Source organism: Branchiostoma belcheri, unplaced genomic scaffold (genome assembly GCF_001625305.1).
Source record: "Branchiostoma belcheri isolate BF01 breed outbred unplaced genomic scaffold, Haploidv18h27 scaffold3, whole genome shotgun sequence".
Taxonomy (NCBI): Eukaryota; Metazoa; Chordata; class Leptocardii; order Amphioxiformes; family Branchiostomatidae; genus Branchiostoma; species Branchiostoma belcheri.
Window position 1 is genome coordinate 874,446 of NW_017803909.1, and position 24,560 is coordinate 899,005.

General features: G+C 42.5%; 4 protein-coding genes across 5 annotated transcripts; 2 read left to right on the forward strand and 2 right to left on the reverse strand.

The window, feature by feature from the left end:
* Nucleotides 1-3,323: 3,323 nt before the first annotated feature.
* Nucleotides 3,324-7,100, reverse strand: LOC109473507 (zinc finger and SCAN domain-containing protein 2-like). Of its 2 annotated transcripts, XM_019773384.1 has the most exons (4): nucleotides 6,798-7,100; nucleotides 5,934-6,042; nucleotides 5,006-5,707; nucleotides 3,324-4,954 (listed from the first exon to the last, which is right to left on the reverse strand). In XM_019773384.1, exons 1-4 carry the CDS (start codon nucleotides 6,924-6,926, stop codon nucleotides 3,954-3,956), a joined length of 1,941 nt encoding a protein of 646 aa, XP_019628943.1. In that variant the 5' UTR covers nucleotides 6,927-7,100; the 3' UTR covers nucleotides 3,324-3,953. The 2 variants fall into 2 exon arrangements, with proteins under 2 accessions (XP_019628943.1, XP_019628942.1); XM_019773383.1 differs by having other exon boundaries at nucleotides 3,325-5,707.
* A 202-nt stretch (nucleotides 7,101-7,302) lies between these two features.
* On the forward strand, nucleotides 7,303-21,476 carry LOC109473492. Its single transcript, XM_019773359.1, has 27 exons — nucleotides 7,303-7,456; nucleotides 8,147-8,225; nucleotides 8,732-8,861; nucleotides 9,084-9,958; nucleotides 10,330-10,502; nucleotides 10,654-10,880; nucleotides 11,192-11,434; nucleotides 11,684-11,842; nucleotides 12,164-12,314; nucleotides 12,440-12,509; nucleotides 12,723-12,839; nucleotides 13,185-13,331; nucleotides 13,630-13,757; nucleotides 14,176-14,343; nucleotides 14,656-14,746; nucleotides 14,986-15,085; nucleotides 15,289-15,383; nucleotides 15,487-15,585; nucleotides 16,088-16,155; nucleotides 16,561-16,777; nucleotides 17,365-17,535; nucleotides 17,766-17,903; nucleotides 18,374-18,531; nucleotides 18,922-19,033; nucleotides 19,409-19,501; nucleotides 19,920-20,004; nucleotides 20,649-21,476. Exons 1-27 carry the CDS (start codon nucleotides 7,392-7,394, stop codon nucleotides 20,840-20,842), a joined length of 4,353 nt encoding a protein of 1,450 aa, XP_019628918.1. The 5' UTR covers nucleotides 7,303-7,391; the 3' UTR covers nucleotides 20,843-21,476.
* Nucleotides 21,477-22,184: 708 nt separating this feature from the next.
* Nucleotides 22,185-23,109, reverse strand: LOC109473317. The gene is made up of 2 exons (XM_019773187.1): nucleotides 22,962-23,109; nucleotides 22,185-22,768 (listed from the first exon to the last, which is right to left on the reverse strand). Exons 1-2 carry the CDS (start codon nucleotides 23,107-23,109, stop codon nucleotides 22,185-22,187), a joined length of 732 nt encoding a protein of 243 aa, XP_019628746.1.
* A 445-nt stretch (nucleotides 23,110-23,554) lies between these two features.
* LOC109473318 lies at nucleotides 23,555-24,531 on the forward strand. The gene is made up of 2 exons (XM_019773188.1): nucleotides 23,555-23,750; nucleotides 23,948-24,531. Exons 1-2 carry the CDS (start codon nucleotides 23,603-23,605, stop codon nucleotides 24,529-24,531), a joined length of 732 nt encoding a protein of 243 aa, XP_019628747.1. The 5' UTR covers nucleotides 23,555-23,602.
* Nucleotides 24,532-24,560: the final 29 nt, after the last annotated feature.

Sequence of the window (24,560 nt, forward strand, 5' to 3'; positions counted from 1 at the left end):
TGTCCAGGGCGTGGCCACGGATTGAGCAGTGTGGATCATAAGGAAGCCAGTCAAGCCTCTGAAGGTGTTATAGGCAAGGGACTGCCGAGAGATACCTCATGACCCATCCGTAATGCTTTGTTCTATGTTCCAATCTTTGGGTGTATTGACCTACATATTCCATGGACGTAGTTGCTCTTTGCATGAAAGTTCCACTCAGTTAAAGAAAATCTTGCAGTATGGGATGTAAAAACATGACTCAGAAGTAGCTCTCATTGTAAGTCTAACTGCATACCACTTGAAGAGAACCTGTGCTCTGAAGAGTTTGGTAGCCCTTTGTTGAAGTGATCAAACAAACTACTATACAGACTACGCTTTATAAGGAGAGTACAAAAAGGAAATCTTTGCACTCTTGTAAGTTTCTCCAACCTTTCTATTGTTGACCTCCAATGACAATGTGTACATATAAATTGCAGGGCCAGTGAAGTTTTCACAATTACAGTTTTGCTCCCAAGACTTCACAGCTTGTACAGTCAAATGTGTTTTACATGTTTTCTCTCCACAACAGAAAGGTGCAAGGAAGTAATGTTCATGTACTGTATTTCCTGCTGCAAGCATATCTACACTAACACTCCACCAACCTGAGTGTATAGCAGTCAAGCAATGATCTTATGCTGCACATTTAACTTTTACCGAGTTGCCACCTTCTGCAGTTGTTCCCAAATCAAAGTTGGAAAGATAGTCCTTTTGTTCTAACTTTGTAAAATGGTTGTACACCTTTGGTTTTACTTTCTAAATGTCTTAAAGATCTATCATGTATCATTCATATAAGGTAAATGAGTGGTATTGTGTAATTTGTTTAATGTTGTGTTAAAAAATCTTGCCATTAAGCGTAGGATATTTGTGTGTAGATTTGAGTCCATGTAATAGTAGTAGTAGACATTTGTCACTTGTTGTACATACCAGGTACATTCTTTAGAGTATAAACAATTCTCACCTATCCCTTTTAAATGGTACGACAAAAGCACATATGTAGCAGATTAATTTGTCAAAGGAAAACGATACTAGTACATAGTCTCATGCATGATTTATCTTTAAGACTGAAACAAGTAAGAAAAAGGTATGTAGGAGTTGGCAGCTCCGTTTTTTTAAGATTTCAACAAAGGAAGGAGATAAACATGTCTTCACTTTCTGTCTTCCACAGGTCAAGAAGGAACTGCGGAGAAGGAGCCCAGAACACTAAGGTTTCTGATAAGATAGTCTAGCCATTTTCAGCTTCTGTAAATGCTGTCAAAATCACTTTGCTAACACTCCCACAACAGAGAACAGCGAATCTGCTGTATTTTGTGTGTTTTATGTCGTGTGTTTTGATTCTTTTTAATTTCAAACAGTACTCCAAAAATTACATTGAAATCTGAGCAAGTTTGATGTGCAAAGCTACAAAGTGCCAGATATTTCAGGGCTGAAACATCTGTTTATTGGACTCGGTTTTTGGAAAGACTTTTGTAGAGTTGGAACAAGTTTTTTTTCTGGCTGATCTAGTGTTTCAGTGTCACCTTTAACTGTAATCCAAATCATAATTTGATGCATAATCAAAATGACAATTAGGACACATGCCCATGATGTACTAGTATCTCCCCTAAACCCATCTACCACATACCTACTGGTTCAGTACCTCTGTATGCAAACAAATGTACATTTAAAAAGCCTGGACAAAAAAAAGGCTAATTCTGCTGTTTGTTGCCACACCAGAAAGTTTTCTTGCAGCTGTACTGCCTCGTACCAAACACCTTACAATAACCCAGATTTGTGCTATTCCTTCCTGTTCTGTTCTACAGGTGAGTTTGGGAAGGTGAGTCACACTCTCATCAGCAACCTTCCAAAGGCTTCTAAAGTAGAAGGACACAGAAGAAGGACCAAGTGTGTGAAGAGGATGCTCTGACCTCCAGCTGTGCCTTTGGAAGGAAAACAGCCATACTTCAAGCAGCACCATTCCTTTCGGAGCTAGATGAATATGATTGTCTACAAACCATTGTCTTGCTCTGAAGCATGTTGATACTTTGCATAGTATATCCACACTTCTTTGAACACCTTTTGATTGACCAACCAGGAAGAACTGGAACATGAGAGAAACTAGTTTCGGTGTTTTTCAGTCTGGCTCTACAAGTTTAGATTTGGACTCTACTTCAAAACATTTAACTATAGGTGTGTTAAAGAAAAGACATTTTCAAACATTTCCAAATGACCTTTCAAAGGAATCTCTTACCCAACTGGTCCTGGTCACTCAGAAGGGCTTCAATATGCTCTAAGAGGTGTTGACAACTGGAAATCCTACCATTATTACATAATGTCATTGTGTTAAGAAAAAAAAAAAGGGGTTTTATTGTGTGCCACAAAGTGCAATGGGTGACAGTTGACAATTTCAAAAAGGTTTGCCAGTTGACAACATGGCACACTTTTGATTTCAGATAAGGCCAATTTTTAAAAGTACATGGCCATTTAGATTATCATCGATACTTAATGTTCTGGCACAATCTTTTACTTGTGGAATAGTTTTCTGTGCATTCATCATTTGTAAAGTTAAGTATAAAGTCTATTTTACAGTCAATAAGGTCATTCTCAAAATTGACCATTCCAATGGAGTGTGAGTAGTCAGGCAATCGTATCAATGTAGTTCATTTTAATAAATGACAAAAAGATTGAACCAATCTGTGTGAATGTCTTCACTGTTTTGATGTTGGATGCTAAAGCAGACAATGAATGTTTTTTATACATGCACTGATGAGGCATGTTTTCACACCCAGTGCAGGTAATATTTTAGTTGAAAGTAGATTCTTTTTATATGGTTTGCAAGAGAATTTCACATCAGACCTCTAGCTGCCACTCTTTTCAGCTATACATGTTATCTATAAAAATGATACAGAAGAAACAAGAGCTAGCAAATACCATGATTTATTGAACAAATGCAACAATAACATCCAACAATGTTCAGTGACTTAGTGTATATAAAACCTACCAAAACGATTCTAGTGATTGCATGATGCCCTAACAATACAAAATTTCATGAAGTGTCAAACAATGTGTGCAAACAGTGAAATCTAACTATCTAGCTCCTTTCTCAGCTGAAACAATGCATATGCTTACTAATACAACTGCTATCTTAACATAAAGTTTGGATATGTGTAACAAATGGATATCTTTTGAATAGTTCTCACTTTCCACATATGTATGTATGTAACAAATCTACAAAACTACATAACAATTCTATTGTAAACCAAGGCACTACTAGTATGTTACTAAAATAAGGCCTGCACTAGCTACAGGGATATAGGACTCGTTTTTGCATAGTACAGTAACAATGAAGGGGAGGATTGATGTAATACTAGTACCCAGCAATTTCATCCTTATAGCACAAAAAATTCCTGAGAAGTACTGGCACTCAAATCTTGTCTAAGACATCATAAGCTGCTTTGAAATTCATGTCATTTTCTGTGGATTTACATGGCAGTTTCCTTGAACTTGAAACATCTACCACCTTCAATCCACAAAGGTATGTACTACATGTAGAGGGAAGTATGACTACTATACAGAAGTATGGCTACTATTGCATGGCTATTAATAGTATGATAAAAAGTATGGCTACATTTGAATGTATGGCTTTTGGGTGGATGTAGTAATGTATAAGTCCTGATTTGAAGTCAATATTGCAAGTCATAACTATCATAATCAAATCCAAGAACAGAATAAGACAGTATCCATTACAAGGAAGCCAGGCAACATTCATATGATGGTGTATTGCAAATATCTTAAAACCGTCATCTTCTACCCCCATCAGAATGACTATGGACGGAATGACATTTTGTTCATGATAGAATACTGTCCTGATAACCACCCGTTGAGACTTGATAGGCTTGTAAGGGGCAAACCTTGGGATCTGTGACCAAATGATGACCCAAACAAGAACGTGAAACCTCTTACATGTACGACACAAGTGGGATGCGAGCCGAGGTTGGACCTGACTCTCGCCACATCTTCTCCGCTAGTTTGCTGGTCAGGTCATCCTGCTCGGGTACAGCAGCGGCATCGTCCATCTTGAAGCTGACGAAGGACGTGACGATGGTGTCGTGGTGCTTCTTCATGTGCCACTTGAGAGCACTCTGCTGTCTGCCCCTGTAGTCGCAGTGGGGGCACTTGAAGGGCGTCTCCCCACTGTGCATTCGCATGTGCACACTCAGGTTGGGCTTGTGTCTGAACACCTTGTGGCAGACGGGGCAGGAGAACATGCGCCTGGGGGTAATGTGGACCTTCAGATGACGCTCCATCTGGGAGTGTTTGGGGAAAGTCTTGTCGCAACCGATCCAAGTGCACGGCACCGACCTCTGACCCTTGTGCACGAAGGACATGTGGTCCTGCCACAGCTTCCTGTCCTTGAAAGCCAGGCTGCAGCCTTCCCACGAACACTGGAAAATTTGACCTTGATCATGAGTCTTCCTGTGGCGGCCCCACTCCTTACCTGAGACGACCTCCCCGCAGACATCACATGGGACCATCTTGTCTTCCATCTTGGGCACCATCTTATCTTCCATCTTGGGCACCATCTTATCTTCCATCTTGACGTCAGCATGAGTGCGCATGTGCCGTGCCAGGTGCTGTCTCCTACAGAACACCTTCCCACAGACACCACAGGGGAACCCTTTCTTCTTCTTCTTATCTGCAAACACAGCTATGTTGGCGTTCGCATCAGGGCTGGTTTTCTTGGTGGAGAAGTCAAGTATGGCCTCTTCGGGGATGGCGTTTTGACCCTCCATGTCATAGCCTGATGTCACCTTGGTATCAGTAAGGATCTTCTGTAGCTCACTGGTACCGGTAGTGTTTGCAGTGTTTTTACCCTCACCACTCTCTTCCTTGTGTGAGTTGATGGATAAATCTAGTGGATTGTCCTCACAAATCTCAGCAAGCTGCTCCTTCTTAACATCATACTTAAGATAGTTGTCACAAATCTCTGCAAGCTGCTCCTTCTTAACACCATACTTAAGATAGTTGTCACAAATCTCTGCAAGCTGCTCCTTAGGATTGCCCTTATACCTCTCAGCAAAATGCTCCTTCTTTGGACTGCCCTTACAAATCTCAGCAACCTGCTCTTTCTTGGGATTGTCCTTATGAATCTCAGCAACCTGCCCCTTCTTGGGATTGTCCTTACAGACCTCAGCAAGCTTCTCCTTAGGATTGCCCTCATACATGTACATCTCAGCAACCTGCTCCTTCCTGGGACTGTCCTTACCTATCTTAGCAACCTCTTTCTTGGGATTGTCCTCACAAATCTCAGTAAGCTGCTCCTTCACGGGACTCTTGGGTCTTGGTGGCACATCTACAAGTAGAGGGGATGCTGCTCTAACTACTTTGGACTGTTTCTTCCTCTTCTTGCCTTTCTTGGCTCTCTCCTTGCCTTCATTATCTGGTTCATCAAACAGGTACGACCTTTTCTTAGATGCTTGTTGTCTTGTTACTGGTTTGGTTGGGCTCTTCGGCGTAGGGACGGGCTGAAGCACAAAGGTCCCTGTCATTGTCTCGTATTCACTAACAATGAACAAGAGGTAGCTGATGAAGTCTTTGTCCTCTACAAAGCCACGCTGCTGTTTGGCACTGCACCACTTTGTCACCAGGTCCTCTTCAAGAAGGACAGACATCTTAGCTGCCTCTTGACTAACTGACGCTTGGTTTTCACCTTCTGTAAAAATGTTGACACAAAAAAATTTAATTACACAATTATCAAAATGTAGACAACAAAAATACAACCATGGGATGTTTGTCTTGCATGGTAACAATAACAATTATGTACATGTTTCAGTTATATCATTCAATTTTAGTAGGCCTGTTTTTATTTTTTCACCCTGTTGCTTCATATTATTTCTAAAATATCTGAGAAACAACAAATTAAATTGGCATAGCCTTACCTGAGGACAGTGCTGTGGCTGCATGCTGGCCATTCTGAGCCATACAGCTGTTCTCTCCACCCCAGCTCGGTGTCACGGAATCCCCCACAAGAGCCACCGCAGGCATAGCCTGAAGACACAGAAGTAAGAACAAATATGGTTGAGTACCATTGTCTACATATAGTTGATAGAACTTGCATGATTTCTATCAGAGCAGGGCATGAGAACACACCCTAAGGTTTCGTGCTTTATTTGATATTTTACCTCATGTCAGTAAATATGCATCAATGGAAAAATATTCTCTGCGGGGAAAAATCTAGTACAACAAAATAAATTCATAAGTTCAAAAAGTGACAAAATTCCACCTTCTAGTGTAAAAAAAGTGAGAAATGCTGAACTTGGCAATCAAAAAGGAAAGCTCACATTGAAACAGCGCAAAAGTGAGACTTAACCTAGTCTCTTTTTTCTCGAGGATCATACATACTAGTACATCAAAAATTGACTGCAGCATGGTAGTACCATGGAGGTAGAAAAAAGAGGTAGTACTTATCTGCTTTACTGAAAAAAAAAGCAACGTCAGCAGTTTTGTTTCAAAATGACTATATAGCTGATCAAAAGAATCACCTAGAGAAAAATGAAAAGGGGGATTGAGCAAATGACGTGACAAAAGTTCGCCATGGCCAAATCATGACTCGGGCGACAAGATCCACGCCACGCCAGACAGGCGCCATCTTAAGAAGACAATGCAAACTACTTCGCTGAAGTTTGAGAACAAAAGAAGCTGGCATCCGAAAACTCGTCACTGGCTCAAAACAGACCATTTAGTCATCATTTCGGCAAAGGTTACAATTTCCTATCCGTAGAAAGTGTTGAGAAAGACGTTACCTGGGCGCTGCCACAAGCGGCTTCTTGTCCTTGAAACAACAGGCGGTCCTCCACCGCGTCTTTGTTGTTGAATCGGCTAGCTGCCCCAAAATTAAATCTCCTGTACCGATTTCTTTGTTTCCTCGGCATCTTCGTCGACTTCCTCTATCTAGGATATGAACTTATATGTTCAAGTGATCTGAAATTACTACTATCGCGATTATAACTGCAAGCCAGAAAATTTGGTACGAGGTTTTAAATTTCTCAGAATTCTCACGTGTTCGACTGTCGCGCTTTCCAAAAGTTCTTAATGGCGCATTCCACTATTAGAGTAGGGGTGCCCTAATTAAAAACATGGGCAGTCAGTCAGATATAACGTAACAACCGGGATATATCTAAACAATTATTATTATATTGTAATAAATAAAAATAGCAGATTTTGTTCATATGATTCTTTCGAAGATTTGGTGAAGATCTTTGTGTTTCTTGTTTCACTCCCATATTTTAGTAAACTAGTCTACTTCCTGTTCCGGTTTATCCAAGCTTCGTGGTGCCAGGTTGTCGAAAGTGAAACTTCAGCAGCTATTCAGGCCTTTTGGTCCCAAAATCAGAAAAATGAGACCACCTTGGGTCTTGTATTTGTCCTGTTTGGTTCTGTGGTGTTGTCTGGCGTGTTCCAGGTGAGTCATATGTACTGTAATATATTTGAGTTGAACGTTTTGCGTCTGAACTTTCTCGAAACCCGGAAGTGCAAAGAAATTTATGCTGCATGTATAATTTCTCCATTCACAGTAGAAATCACGCGAACACGCATGTTGTGTTATATTCACGGGAACGATGGTTTTAAAAATGATCATTCAAATTAATAGATGTACCGATCGTATACATTGTAGCCTGTTTCAATTGGATTTTACCGTGAAAAGTGTACACTCCCCTCCCCATATCCCCATCAGCCATATTATCAAGCAGCAATAAAAATATATTATGCAAACACAGAGACGCAATGAAAGGGAGGGGCGATGTATACATAATAACAGGTTGTATTTTGAACTGTTAGAATCACTTTCTTTTCCTTCTTTTATGTTCCTTGTACTCCCTTGTATTTGATGGAAAGCAAGCAATGTTAGTATTGTTACTAAAAAAAGTAAAATATCATAATATTTTAATACCAGGAGCAACTTACACTCTTTACAGTATTGCTAGTATGCAACTTTCATTTTTGTAACCTTCCTGACGAAAAAATACCTGTTACTTTCACATACAATCCAACAATCCTGCCTGTATTGTCCCGTATAAAATGTGGTCAAGCCTTTTTTTATCATCATGCACGTGCACCCAAGTTCCTCTGACACTTGTGTTCTGAATTTCAGCACTGATGATGAAGTTGGCCCTCTGGAGCAGCCAGATCCAGAATTTGAAGAGGAGGAAGAAATATTTGCTGAGGATGAGGTGCTGAAGACAGACTTTTGACACATCTTAATGTCAATGTGTGGTACCCTCGTAACCACAGCTAGGGCAGGAGGGAGGGGGGACATGACTGAGAGGAAGCCCCGGGTTAAGGCGGGGGCAGGCCTACAGTCTGGCCCAAAAAGTCTCAACAGTGGGCGATGACACGACCGGGCCAGGCAGCAAGTTCCACTCAGATATTGTACAGGGAAAATGAGTGTATGTGTCTGTGGCTGTGCATGTGTGTGTTGATTGGTTGGAATAAACTGGTGGCTTCCCCTGTGTGCCCCAGAACTGGTCACATGGCCTCACATTCAGTCACAAATAACATCATTTCTCATTGGCGAGGGCTATCTACAATAGCATCCTTTCAATATTGAAAAAAAAAAACAGCCTAATGGCCTCTGAGTGTTCGCCTAGCACCGTAGTGACTGTATTACTTTGTAGTAGCAAGATTTATTCATTTTCTTTCACGAACAACTGGTTTATATTTTTGTTTGCCACCATAGCTTGGTGCTGAACAGCCACCACAACAGGGTAAGGAGTCTGGTACTGGACTGGCGCTGTTTCTGGGAGCCCTGGGTATACTGGGCCTGGCTGTGATGCTGGGCAGGAACAGGGAGCCAACACGAACACCAGGTATTGACTGACTCACTTCATGTATGTGTACCAAGCTCACTATTTTTTAAATCAAAATATAGCCTGCTATCCATCCATTTGCAGCTTTTGTCCACTTTTCAATGATTACTAGTAGAATGACTCAAAGGTAAAATCAGTACAAGTCAGAGACTTTCCTGGGGTAGAGTATGACCTGTGAATGCCTTCAGTTGGATAATTACCTAGATATGTCTGCAAATACAGGTCCAAGCAGGGAGGAACTTCGTGCCCAAAGGCTTGCAAAGCTGGGACAGCTGTCTGGAGGCATAGACCGTGCTTTTCCACCTGCACCAGATGATCAGAATGTACAAACGTCTGCTCCAGTGGTGCAAGATAATGGTGAAAGTGAAACACCACAACCAGCCAAGACAAGTTCCCCACACATTCCTGTAGATACACAGACTATGAACCAAAGTAAAACTGCAGAAAAGCAAGAGACACCTACAAAAGAACAAAATCCAGATCCAGGCAGCAAGGAACTTCGTGCCCAAAGGCTTACAAAGCTGGAACAACTGTCTGGAGGTACTAGTATTCCGGTAGAAGATCAGGCACCTACAAACCAGTCTGTGAGTGTACAACAGACCATGAGTACAGACACAGGGAAACTGGAAAGTGGATCTGCTGCTGTAGATACGGAAACAAAAAGGCCAACCAAAGACACTCAAAAGTCAAAGCCAAAATCCCCCCAAAAGGAGGTTCCCATTGAAGAGCAGCTGCTGTTGACTTTGTCAAAGGTTTTTGATATCAAGATTGAGTTGACTACACAAGGCAACACCAAGGCCCAGGCTTTCAAGGTGCTGCACCTGACCCCCGGGGAGCTCCCCACCCCTGGGGAGGACATGGTGGGGAAGGTGGTGGCAATCTTTGACAAACGAATGAGGTGGCAGTACGACAAAGTCAAGTTCCTGTGCCAGTGTTATAGGGAGTGTGAAGCAATACTCAGGGACAATGGCAATGAAGTGTTGGACACGTTAGCGGACTGTGTGAAGGATCTTGTGGTACCAGCCCTGCTGGAGGAACTTAAGGGCAAAAGTGATGAAAAGGGCGACCTGTGGTCAGACGGAAAAAGCGGGAATGAGGTGAGTTAGAGTGGAATATTAGAATCCTTCATACTGGCATGTGGTTGTAACTATCATGGAACTTCTGCATAATATGTTGATCTGCATACTAAAAAACAATGTAGGATATCGTGGGTTTTTTTCTACACAACCACATTGATAGACATTGCTTACATTTCAATCTCTATCAGATATCTTCCTCAGGGCTTCTGAGAACAATGGACAATGTACGTGTATGTGAGTTGTAGGCTTGACTCAAAGTACATAGGCACAAAAGATTGACATTGTTTTACTGCAAGGTAAGGTACTCATATAGCCTAGCTACATATAAAAAAGCATCAAAGTCACGTATACCAGTATAAGTGGATATTTTCATTGCTTGTTCTCTGCAGGGTGCCCTGTACCTGTTCCTGTCGAGAGCTGCCGGCTGGTCGGATGATGGTGTGAATGTGACCCAGGGTCTGTTGGCAGCCATGATGGATCAGGCAGCACACGACAAGTCTGCCCACCCTGCCATGGTCAAGCTGGTCAAGGTGGCAGTGGACAGGATCAAGGCTGTCAAAAGGTATTCTTTTTTTCCTTCCCTGTTGTACTGCCATGTTGTACCCCATATATGAATATTTTGGGTCTTAATACTGTGTCAGACACAAGGTAGCTCAAAATAAGTAAAAAGACATATAGTTTAGCAAGCTACAATCTTAGTTCTTCTGCCCCAGAATGGATGAAATCCTTCTCCAGGAGGGGACCATGCTGACCGCCCTGGACGCCGTCCTGTCTCAGCCAGGGATGACCACCATCCTGGCCGCAGCCCTTGACCAGGAGGTGGAGGAAGGCTGTCACGCCCTGGGCATCTATTTTGAGCAGAAGTCCATCCTGGGTGCCCTGCTGTCATTGTCTACCATTGTACCAATGGAGCGATACATGTTCCCTTCCCCTGCTACCCGTATGTATCATACTTTAGGTTGTAGGATTAAGCGACGACAGTTAGTGAATGCATATTTTCGTGTTTAGTTTTGGTTTAATTTTGTATTTTTTTGGAATCAGTGCTTTTTGTGTTATCAGTGCTATTGCATGTGGTGCTTTTGTTGGCGGGGAGCGGATCTTGGGTAGCGGACTAAAGCTAACAAGGCTGGGAGCGGATCTTGGGTAGCAGACTAAAGCTAACAAGGCTGGATACCAGGCTAGTTATGTATAGTATGTTATGCTAATGTATGTGACTAGTCTAACAACATCCTGCTGTTGTTGTTGTTGCAGTTCCCTTCATGTCTCTGCGTGGATTCCCCAAACCAACCGTGGATGACCTGCGGATTGTGGAGCAGCACGTTCACGAAGGGCTTCACCGTATCCATGAGGTCGTGCACGCGACCTTTCGCAGGATGATGAAGACGCACAAGGAGACAGTTCTGGCATGGATAGCCGCCATTTTGAATATGAATGAGCTTAGGACAACCGTGAGCCCACAGATGGGACAACAGATGCAAGCTGCCTGTGGGGATGGTAAGATTAAATCATCATTCCATCTTTCCACAAGATTCATTCCATTTGTTGCTTTTTTTAGCACTGGCAAGATGACAGATGTCATAGTCATTCTTATCAAAAACAAACTGCAAGCTCTGCATTTTGTTTCTTGTAAAGTTGTATACCCTTGGTACATTAGTCAACTCTATCTTGATAAAGTGTAAGAACTAAGATGTAGTGTCTCCTATAAAGCACTGATCTTGACTCCCTATCTGCTCCCATTCCCAGGCTACATGTTAAACCTGTGTGCTGTGCTGCTCCATCTCTGCATGCCCATTGTGAAGGGAGGACAGGACAAGCTGACCAAGGTGGACCCTGCCTACTCCAAATCACAGGCCTGCCGTCTCAACTATGAGTTTGAGACATGTCTGGCAGGGGGACAGATTGGTAAGCACAGTCTTGTTTACGTACATGTACTAGTACTAGTATGTTGATAAAATGTTGTGATATAATTCCCAAGAAGACATATTGTATTTACCATAGCAGTATCATCTTAGAATATAGTTATTCACAAATACATTAAAGTCAACATATGAATTATACAGGTCCTCCCAATTGTTAAAATACAACCAGAGTTTTAGATAGTGGTTGATTTCTGTCAAAGTTGTTCGTTTCTAGGTAAAATTTTAGTAAAGTAGTAACATGTCAAGAATGTCAAACTGTGCTTGTGATCTGTACAGTAACTGACAATCTGCTCATCTACCATAGTATCTGAGGAGTCCAAAGGTGCAGAAAAGTGTCGTGTTCCAGAGGAACTTCAAGGTCAGTTCAACTTCATGACGGAGATTTTCCACCTGACCCAGCGAGCCCTGAACATTGGTCTGATACCAGCACTGGCCCATCACCAGAGGCTAAACAGGTCAGATATGCCAGCATTTATATGGGTCAAAAACTGAAACACCTAGTGCACATCAGACTATTTTTTGGATCTTATGTCTTAAATTCTTCCAAGAAAATAATATTTGACCTTGTGTCCTTCTTCAGGGACATTCAGATGCACCTGAATGCCAAACAGGGTACAGCTGAGGAGGAGATGGTCAAGAAGATTCAGATGGTCAGTCAGTCTGTCATTACTGGACTCATATGTATTTCATTCCGTAATAAGGCAAATGTTACAGCATTCTATATGTTTTCACCAGTTATCATGGGGGATAATCTCAGACATTTGGTCAGGTTCAAGTATCACATGAGTTACTGTTTTATGACAACAGTAAGCAAACTAAGCAACAAGAAAAAGTTTAGTCTAACATCACATTCTTTCTACCAGCTGCTTGTGACGACCTGGGACTGTTGTCTGAATGATGCTGTGTTTGTACAAGGTGTGACAGAGTTCTACCTAGCCCAGTCCAGGTGGCTACAGCTGCAGCTGGACACCTGTCAGCAGGTACAGACTTCTTCACTTTTACAGGTGGCCATCAGCATAACCATACAAGGGTCAAAAATAGTTTGTTTGTAAAGGATTTATCCCTTAACCTTTCCCCACAAAGGTAGCCATTTCACTTCAAATTTGCATTGAATATACATCACCAGCAGCATGAAGAAAGTGAAGTATTGTCTGAAGTATTGTTCATCATCCTTAAACTTTTGTACATGTAGTTGGAATTTTACCAAGAGACATGTTCAATATACTGCTACAGCTTTTTCACCTTTGATGACGTTGGAGATATTTTGTCGGAGAAGGTCACTTTTGGCTACAGAAACTGACAGTTAAAGCCTGTGTTTTGAGCAGGGTGTGAAGGAGACAGAGGTGAGGAGGCAGCAGAAGCGTGTGTTCTCCCAGCTGCCTGAGTTCCTGGTGAAGGACATGGCCACATGGTTCAGGTTCGTCGTCACCAACTCCATGGTCGTCCATCCCAGCATCCTCCAGGGCATACAGGTGAGGTGGAAGATTCCATTTTTTCATGTATGTGTGCCTACAGTTACAGGAAGTATTTAAACAGAATCTGTTTACATGTACACATGACTTATGAAACTAAAAGTGTAGATTGAAGCTTTCAGCTGAAGCTGTATGTGTGTCATTTCATTCATTCATTTCATTTATCCAGGGCAACATACTCAGTTCATGTTGGATAGACCTGATTTCCAGGCATCCCTCACATTTAAAAAAACACTAACATCAATGACCATGACACGCTGTATATGTGACACTGTATGTGGGACATTTCATTCCTCAGTTGTCCCCGTTTGTTGACTGCTGTGTGACCCTGCTGGAGCGACCAGACCTGATGCCAGGCCCCATCCCTGCCAGTAAGATCGTGGGAACCCTGCTGGCCTTCACAGAGTCAGGCAAGAGGAAGAGAGGGTAAAATATGCTGACTACTTTTGTCACATCATTTTGCACTCTAATACATCTTAATGTTACATGTACATAGCCTGGGTATCATCTGGATTTTGCTACGCTACGCTAGAAAAAATCACTAGCAGAGCAGAGCAAAGTCTGGATGGTACCCAGGCTAACATGTACTGGTGTATAGAATAAATTAATTTACAAGCCTTGGAAGGATAGAAAAAATGCAAGAAGGGGGTAAAATGGCAGAGAAAAGGAGGGCAATGAAAAAAAAAACATTAGTAAGTAAAAGAAAGTTTCTGTACAGGTGCCCCTTTCTGGTCTAGTCCGTCCAGTGGGAACTTTTATCTACATGTATTTGTCACCACTATCTTGTACTGTATGGCCTTCACCCCTTCAGCCTCCGGTATACTATATAATTCTGCCTCCATAGTTCCCAAGGCTGGGGCACAGGAATCATGACAGACCTGGCTGCCATGGTGCACACCTGCCCTAGTGTACAGACAGGTCTGGGTTCTGCCCTGCTGCACACATATGTCAGTGTGGATGTTGTGGAGGGGCTAGATGTGGACAAAGATGACTTTGACAAATACGGATCAAGGTAACTTATTGTGCATGTGGGATTTTGTGACATTACTTCCTTTGTCATTAAAGATTCTCAAATGCTTGTACATGAAGAGGAAGCTCATGTATTCTAAGATTTATAATTTCCTATACAAATCGTCATATTTCAAATGAATTTCAAACTTTTTGAATATCTGCTTTGAATATTTCATTCACATTATGTATATACATGTACAAATCAGTGATTTTGAAACCATTCTAACAACTACTACACAATTTTACAAGGATAACAGCATGTGTCTTTCCTTTAGTAAACAGCAAGTGATTTTTTCCCTATGTTCACTGGTAGGTTTGAGATTGCCAAGTTACTGGAAAGTCTGTGGCAGTGGCAGGACTGCAGGGCTTCTGTACTCAACATGTGTGGTACAGACAAGTTCCAGGTGTGGACACATTTCACAATATCATTTGATTGGTCAAATCTGTTTTGTGATACGTTTGTTCTCTGAAGTAAAACTTGTGAATATAAACAAAATAATTGAGTGTTGGAAATTTCAAGGTCCATGCATAACATGTTTTGTTTTAACTTTGTACTGTTAACTGTATCTTCTGGGCTGTTCAATCATTCCAGTGCCTCCATGTTTGATGACTCTGGCACCCAACCCTTTGTGTCTCCCTGCAGGCATTTCTTGGAGCGATCCTGGACACCCTGTTGTACCAGCTCCATGACAGCCTGGCCAGACTGGCAAATGTCAGGAAGATTCAGAAGGCTAAGGAGGATGGTCAGGACGTTATCATTCATCCCTCATCTTCCACTGACTTCTTCGTGTGTTTGATGACATATCTCAGTGTTCTGAAAAGTTTCATAGTACATGTACATTTTAGAAGGCTGTCACCTACTTGAAAACCCTTAGAATGCATATGAAATATTCATGCATGTAAGACTGATCCTAATTTAATAGGTTTCCTGTTTCTTGGTATACAGAAGCCAGCTGGAGAGCCCTGTCAGTGGATGAGAGAGAGGAGAAACAGAAATTCCTGACAAATGAGGAACGTGTGGGCAAGAGCTTCATGAACCTGGTAAAGATGTACAACTACACATAATTCTAGGCTTGTGGCTGTGAGATGTTCCTGGTCTGTTGAAGAAAGGTCATCTATGAGTAGTATGATATGTTTGTTTCAGGCTAACAGTACACTGGGGCTGATTGACCTACTGACCCAGTCTGAGGAAGTGTGCAAGTGTTTCACCATGGCTCCCCTGTCTCAGAGATCTGCCTCTGCTGTGAGTACCCCAGTCTCAGTAACTCAGTCTGAGTAACTCAGTCAGTAGCATCAATACTTAGTATACAGCTGACACTTGTTGCCACTGTAATATTTGAGCAACAACTAACAATGTCCCTGTCCCAAGAAAGAGGACATGCCAAACTCCACTGAATTTGCATTGTGAATATAGTTTCCCAAATTCACTGTCAAACATGAAGTCAACATCAGTTAACAGAAAGCCCCAAAGTACATCAAGTTAAGTGAAAAGCTCAAGTAAGTTTCATATTTGCTTCCCTGGTCATGTTGAGATCTAGAAATTCTGCCTTATATTTTGTTTCAGGGCAGAGTAGTTTCCGATAATCCCTCTTCCAGGTTTGATAAATGAAGGCTAAACAAGACTTTTGGCATTTGGGTGGAATATAATCCAGAATCAATGCTGTGGCTTAGTTATGTAACACAGGTACTGCAAATGGCCCAGTCTGCAGCGTGTTAAACAGGAAGTACTGTGATGTGTTTCCCAGGTGATTGGGTTTATTGGAGCTCTCTGTGGGCCCAAGGCAAGTGAACTGAAGGTGAAGGATATGGAGAAGTAAGTTGGATAAACAACACTCTTTTTGCAATCTCAGAACGACATGTACCTGGAAATATCACTTAATGAAACACAAGTTGATAAGCCTACCATTATCATTGTTGTTTAACATTTACAATTATAGTAAAATTGCAGCATTGTTTTACTGAGGGACAGTCATTGAAATATAATTTCATGCCAAAAAAAAGACATTGAGCTCACTCTTCAAGTTCTATGTTAGTTCTATGTTCATCAATGCACCCCAAGATTGGGAAAAATGATATTGTCAGGTTCAATATGTAAAGTACATAACATAACATTTTTGATGAACAGTTGTTGGAGATGCTCTATCTCCACCAGTGTGCAAGCAACCATGCTCTATTTAACACACCCTCTTGAGCTTGGATAATTTTGATCTTCCCTTAGATATAACTTCAACCCACGCCAGCTGCTGCTGCAGATTGTGCGTGTCATCCTGAGGATCGGCAGAGAAGAGGCGCTGGACAAAGATGGCTTCATCGTCAGCATGTCAACAGACACGGACTACAGCCCCAAGTACATGGAGAAGGCCTGCAGTGTGCTGGCCAGGGACAGTGTCATCGACCCCAAAGAGATACAACAGTTCCAGAAGATGCTGGAAGAGGTATGCCTCATAGTGTTTGGAGTAATGAGAGACAGTTTTAAAAGCAATGAAAAATGCATAGTGTTTGTTGTTTTATTTCCTTCCATTGAATGTTCCTTTTTTACCATTTAGTCTAAGCCTACTTTCAATACACAAGATGAGATGAACTGGTTTACTGAGGGTATTAAAATATTAAATACATAACACACGTACACTAAAAGTACATGTACAACATCATAGCCCTGGGGCTAATTTGCAACACACTATTATACATGCTAAAAAACACTATTTAGTAGTACTTGACTCGATATTTACACTTTGATGTTGCTGACAGACATTCCCGCAAAGCATTTAGAAGCTTAACACAATACATGACATTCTCTCAATATTTAAACAGACTCGCCACATCGCATGTTTAGGTCACATGCAGATTCTTTAACATATGATAGAGTAAGGAAGTTAGAAACATCACAATGGCATGATCATGAATGTTATCCAGTACTTTGTCTTGAAAGTTATACTGTATTATCTACAGGCTCATGTTTTTGGCTAGTCCACACAAGTGTTGCTGTCTAATATTTCTGCTGTTTTGTTTTTTTGTCACACAGATGAATGTTCTCCATGAAGCAGCTGCAGAGGAAACCCCAGCTGCGACACCTGGCTCACACCTGCCCAGCTGGGCAGAGGAAGTGGAGGCCTTGCAGCTGGATGCAGGGTTACTGGCTGAGAAGTATGTCCAGGCCCTGGGAGACATGAGGTTTGATGCAGCTGAACTGCAGGTGACTAATGCACAAATTTTTAAACTCTGGAAATGTCAATAAGGGTTCACAAACTTTGATTTACATATGCCATCCTGTTTTACAGATGACCCTTCACATTGTTTCTGGCCTTATGAAGAAAGGAAATGGATCTTACTTCTTTTCTTCTCGTGGGCTACTTATATGCCACTATGGGTACGCTGTCCCACATTATTATTCAATATCAACTAATGTACATCTATCATCTGTAGGAGTACCACAGTTTCCAACAAAATGCCTCGGAGGCCCTGGACCCAAGGTCACCAAAGGTCAAGGCACTGATGAAGGAGATCAAGCAGCTGCAGTCCAACCTGCCGGTCCACCCGGGGGCGGCCGTCTTCGTCCGACAGGTCAGTGGGGTCACACAGCTGGGGGATAAATCCGGCCAACAGAGTCAGGAAGTCAAGTGACGGATAGGTGGTGGTTTCTGTTGTTTTGTATCCTGGAAATAGCACATCTCTGAAGTAAGACCCAAGAATAGAAACATAATACTGGTATGATCATGATCGTGTAATGCTGTACCACCTACATGCCCCATGTTTTTGGCTAGTCCACATGAATGGTGGTTAACGTTGCTGTTTAATATTTCTACAAGTGCCATAGCTACTATAAATCGCGGTAGCAAAAGTTTGCTGTCTGAAAAAAATGGACATGTTTGCTGAGCTGTATGTGTGTATATGTAGGAAGTCAGCAAATTATTTGTTCACGGCAATGATAAGTTCATGATACAGAAGTGACTGCGAAAACTGTAAACATAAAAGTCCTGTGAAAAAATTGTGATTTACAGTACATGTATTTCTGTTCCCTACTTTTTCCCCAGGATGAGGATCGTATGGACATGGTGCGGGCGCTGGTGACAGGTCCTGTGGACACTCCCTACAGTCTGGGCTGTTTTGTGTTCGATGTGTACTTCCCCGATGGATACCCAAACAGGGCCCCGGTGGTCAAACTCATCACTACTGGCAACGGCACTGTTAGGTTAGGGACTCAGTCAACCAGATATAGAAATACACAGAAATATACTAGCACAACTTCAACTGTTAGTGTCAACAGTTTCAGCAATTGTCTGTTTAATGACATACGTTCTCCAATACTGTAAATCATAATTTTTTCGTGGTACTTTTATATTTTTGTGGTTTTCGTGGTCACTTCTGTATTGTGATCTTATCATTACCACGAACGGCCAATTAGCCAACTTTTTTTTGCTGCACCTGCCGCCAAGGCGAACGTACATGTATAGTTCCACGAACATGTCAATTTTTCTCAGACCGCAAACTTTTGCTACTGCAAACATAAAGTGATTTACAGTAATCCTGACATTAGTGTATTTGCTGTGGTTTGTTCCTGATTGTTTTTCTGCATGTTTAGGTTCAACCCTAACCTGTATGCAGACGGGAAAGTCTGCCTGAGTCTGCTGGGTACATGGCACGGAGGGGACGCCAGTGAGAAGTGGAACCCAAAAACATCAACACTGTACCAGGTACATCTACTAGTCAGCAATGGAGTAGTGATTTGATTAGATTATAATATTATTATGTTGTCAGGTTTGCCTTATTCGCGTGGGTCATTTATTGTTTCCTTGTTAACATTGATTAATGTTACTTATCTACCAGTACCTTTGCTAATTGTAATAGGTGGTAATTTCAGCATATCATGGATAGCTTGCTCTGTCCATGGTACTGAAATGGAGATTATTGGGATCCAAAACTTGAAGTAATGCCTAATGTTTTAACTGACAGTAATGCTCTAGGCACTGCATTTTGCTCATAGTATGTAGATTGTTAACACACAGTTAAGTTACATGTGACAGATCATAAAGAATGTAAGAGAACAAATTTTTCCCATCATGCTACAGGTGTTGGTGTCCATCCAGAGCCTCATTCTCATCTCAGACCCCATGTACAATGAACCGGGGTATGATGGGATGAAGGGGACGGCTGAGACTGAGGTAAACATCTGCTGTTCACTTCAGTTTAAACATGCAGATACATCATTGCACACGTGATGCCCTGACAGAGCTTGTGTACATCTGAGTAAATGCATCTGATCTAAGCATTATATCCATAAGCTTGTTAACTGAAACTCACTATTTATTTCACATTGCTTTGTGTTATCTGGCATTAGATGTATCTAGAGTGGTATTTGCAAACTAAAAGAAGTATTAAATAAATAAATAAATAGATAAAAATAAATAAATAAACTGCCATCAGTATCTAGTACTAGTATTTCCTAATTCAGTCATGCACTGCTTGAAAAGGATATCATATACAAAATATCAAAATGCATAGGTAAAGAATTGTAGCTTGGTTTTACAAGACTGCTTTACATTATCGGTATGTCACATATTTTTTGGCTATTCCACACAGGAACAAAGTGCCAAATACAATAACAAGCTACAGGTGGACACAGTGAGATGGGCCATGCTGCACCAGATCAGACAGCCTCCTGTTGGTAGGTTTTCTCTTGGCTCATAGTACACTACTTAAACTCTGTGCACCAGTCAGAAAAGGCACCATTTTGTAAACCTACTATGTATGTACTATACTTTCTGTACAATGTATTGTACGTGATAATTAAGTTTTTAAAAAACATTTTAAAAAAAGAAAGATTTTGTAAACCTGCTCTCCAACCACAGTCTGAATGTTTATTGAAGACCCAAAATTTAGCATGCTTGCTACAAATTTAATCAACACTCCATCACTTCCTAATTGCTTCCCCCAGCCTTGACAATCATCCCTTTTGTTCATTACTGACACCTCCAGCTGTCCTCAAACCAGCAATTAACTGCTGTATTGTTACTTCTCAGCAGTTTTATCAGATTCTTACCATCAGCAAAATGGATCTATTTCTATCTTGTTTGCAGCTGATTTAATGTGATGCCATCTCCACCAGAAAAATTAAATCTGCAACTAAGTGGATATATTTGCATCTTTGCAGTGTTTTACTAAAAATGGAATCAGCCGCTAACTGTATGAATTTGTATCTCTGCGGGGTTTTAAAGACCAAAGCCACCAGCTAAGTGGGGTATATTTATATCTCCACAGGCTTTCAAAGCCCAAATCGTCAGCTAACCAGGTATATTTTTGTGTGTGCAGGTTTTGAAGACGTGATCAGAAGGCACTTCTTCCTGCAGAAGGAAGCCGTGCTGCAGCAGTGCTGCCGCTGGCTGCGGGACTGCAGGGATGAGGAAAAACTCCCCAAACTCAGGCGGGCCATCGAGGAACTCAAGACAGAACTGGACAAACTGGAAGACATCACAGACATAGAGGAAGAAGAAGAAGATAACTAGTTTTAGGCTCTATGCATGTGTACAAAAAATAAGAAAGCTCTTAATATAAAGGACCTGTTCAAATGTTTATGTTCCTACATTGTTACCATATTTAGCTATACTGCATGTAAACTAGAAATTAGAGACATTTTTAGGTAAATACACCAGGTTGTGTATGTTGATGTAACGTCATTGTCATTCCAATTAAGTGCAAAGTTTAATTCTGTGTTTTCGCTGTTTATGCATTGTTGGCCTATTCTCAAGTGGAATGTTAACATTACATATTGCTGTGCAGATCCAGATCAGATTACCAAAGGGAAGAAACATTGTTGTCCTACAAACAGATGAACATGATTGCTGACATAGTGTTTGTTACATGAATGCATCACTAGACTTCAATGCTACTGCTAGTAATACAAATGTAGGTGGTAATTCTATTTTGTTGTAATTTTAAACCTTACTTAATTACATGTAGTTATCAATTTTAATCTCCCTGTGTGTAATAAACCTCCTCTTTCTGCTGAAGTTAACAATTTCAAAGAAGGATACAAGAGTAATTTTGACACCTCCTGTTTAAAATATACTTCCTGGATATACCAGACACAGACACAGACACACATACAGGAACACACATTCATAATATGCACCCACACTCACAAAAGCTTTTATCTGTTAGATTCCACGAATACCTTGAAATGGCATTTAGCATACTATGTTGGTGTGCTATGACTCGTTCTTCATTAAAATGAGTTTTAACCACTGATACATGTTGATGTGATGTGATTTGTAACCCTGTGACAGACACCATGGGAAAGGTCCTGGGCTTGTATAAAGATACTTTGTGGTTTGATGGTATTTTAACACTAATGATACACAAATTTAAATGTAGGACTTAAACTTGTTTCACTACAAATAATGACCACAACAAAGTCATTTGGACCATGTCAGTCCATCATATAATAGTCATGTTTTACACATTGCTCATCAGTACAAAGTGGTAGTAGTGGTACAGCAATGACTTGACACATGGTGTAGTATCATTTCATGCAAATGTTTTTAAAGTCATCAAGACATCACTTTTACTGTGTTTGCACAATTGCCTCTCCATAAATTCATTTAGATAAAAAAGTGAACCTGTTCCTGTATAGCTCTGTGTATCTGAATTTTTTTCCAGACAATTTAGTGGCGAAATTTTTGTGAACCATAGGGATGTTTTGACGTATAAAAAATAGATATACATATTAAGACTTCTATATAAAAATATACATATTTCTTAAAAGACCTTGTTGGCCCAATATATATTTTGATTTCAGGTCATTCTTAAAAAGTCCCAACTCGTTTCACCGCTTCAGATAGATGGGCCTTACACCCTCTCCTGGCTGTCCAGCCACATCGTGAGTTTGCTGGCTACCTCAGAAAGCAGCCTCCTGGTGTGAAAGTCCTGGTACTGGCGGTAGGCGGCGTCGAAGGTGACGTCGCTGGGGGTGGCGCCCTCATGGCAGGCCGACAGTTCCTCGCCGTCGGGAGACTCCCACGGGCAGGGATCGTCGGGGATGTAGTTGACCAGGACCCGCTCTCCAGCGACCACGTCTCGGTAGATGAGCGCCACTCTAGACAGGCGGGGATCGCGGTACGTACCTGGTGGTGGACCCGCTGGTGCCTTTCTCTTCGGCTGGGGTCGAGAGTCGCCTTCGACCTCGTCGACTTTCCTCTTCTGCCGCTTTCGACGGACCCTCGATGCACCAGCAGTCGTCTTCTCAGAAGCTGACCGCTTGGCTCTGCGGGAAGAGGGAGCGGCTCGACGGACAGCCCGACCGCGGCTGTGACCGGCCGTGCCTTTCACGTCGCCTTCCCCCTGATGGGCAAAGGTTGCCTCTCGGGGCGTCGCCACAGAGTCACGGCGATCATCGGTACGCCCAGTGGTCTCAGCAATCTGGGAAGCGGTTGCTAGGGAGACAAAATGGATAAAATCGGACGTGTTGGACGATAACGGTAACTTCAGATGAGACAATAGAATCATACATACTTAGAAAGGTAGTTAAACTGAAATAAATGGATCAGTGGGGAACGTGGGAGATGATATTATGAAATTACCTCAGTGTCCGAATGTTAGTGACTGTGAACGTCACGCGTGACTAACCATGACTCTCGGTGTGATCCACTTCCACACCGACTGGTTCAGCTAACCAGGATGCCATGACGCTCCAGATGCCAGGACGCTCCTGACGGACAGACGATCTTTCCTTCCCGCCATCACCCTGGCCTACAGCTCGCGTCTTTGTCTCCATTTCTCCGGGATATGTGTGGAAAAGTTGGTGAAAAGTGTCAAGTTGTGTTTGCTACACAAGGTCGCGTTCGAATTTGACAACACGCAGGCGCCGCGTCCCATCTGTGACGTCTTGGAGAGAACATTCGAACAGCAGTTCGTTTTCGGGAAAACAACGTCACAGGCAAACTTGTACAGACTTCGCGACGTTTTGTCTGATTTGTCGGCGATTCAATCACAGTATAAAATATATGAACTTGATCTGGCAGATTTTAAACAAAGTCTTTTCATGTCCTTAGCCTCACTGTAGGCATGGCACGTTTTGCAATATATTTTTTATAATCTGTCAGTCGCGTGACGTTGTTTTTTTCGAAAACGAACTGCTGTTCGAATGTTCTCTCCAAGACGTCACAAATGGGACGCGGCGCCTGCGTGTTGTCAAATTCGAACGCGACCTTGTGTAGCAAACACAACTTGACACTTTTCACCAACTTTTCCACACATATCCCGGAGAAATGGAGACAAAGACGCGAGATGTATGCCAGGGTGATGGCGGGAAGGAGAGATCGTCTGTCCGTCAGGAGCGTCCTGGCATCTGGAGCGTCATGGCATCCTGGTTAGCTGAACCAGTCGGTGTGGAAGTGGATCACACCGAGAGTCATGGTTAGTCCCGCGCGCGTGACGTTCACAGTCACTAACATTCGGACACTGAGGTAATTTCACAATATCATCTCCCACGTTCCCCACTGATCCATTTATTTCAGTTTAACTACCTTTCTAAGTATGTATGATTCTATTGTCTCATCAGAAGTTACCGTTATCGTCCAACTTGTCCGACTTTATCCATTTTGTCTCCCTAGCAACCGCTTCCCAGATTGCTGAGACCACTGGGCGTACCGATGATCGCCGTGACTCTGTGGCGTCGCCCCGAGAGGCAACTGTTGCCCATCAGGGGGAAGGCGACGTGAAAGGCACGGCCGGTCACAGCCGCGGTCGGGCTGTCCGTCGAGCCGCTCCCTCTTCCCGCAGAGCCAAGCGGTCAGCTTCTGAGAAGACGACTGCTGGTGCATCGAGGGTCCGTCGAAAGCGGCAGAAGAGGAAAGTCGACGAGGTCGAAGGCGACTCTCGACCCCAGCCGAAGAGAAAGGCACCAGCGGGTCCACCACCAGGTACGTACCGCGATCCCCGCCTGTCTAGAGTGGCGCTCATCTACCGAGACGTGGTCGCTGGAGAGCGGGTCCTGGTCAACTACATCCCCGACGATCCCTGCCCGTGGGAGTCTCCCGACGGCGAGGAACTGTCGGCCTGCCATGAGGGCGCCACCCCCAGCGACGTCACCTTCGACGCCGCCTACCGCCAGTACCAGGACTTTCACACCAGGAGGCTGCTTTCTGAGGTAGCCAGCAAACTCACGATGTGGCTGGACAACCAGGAGAGGGTGTAAGGTCCATCTATCTGAAGCGGTGAAACGAG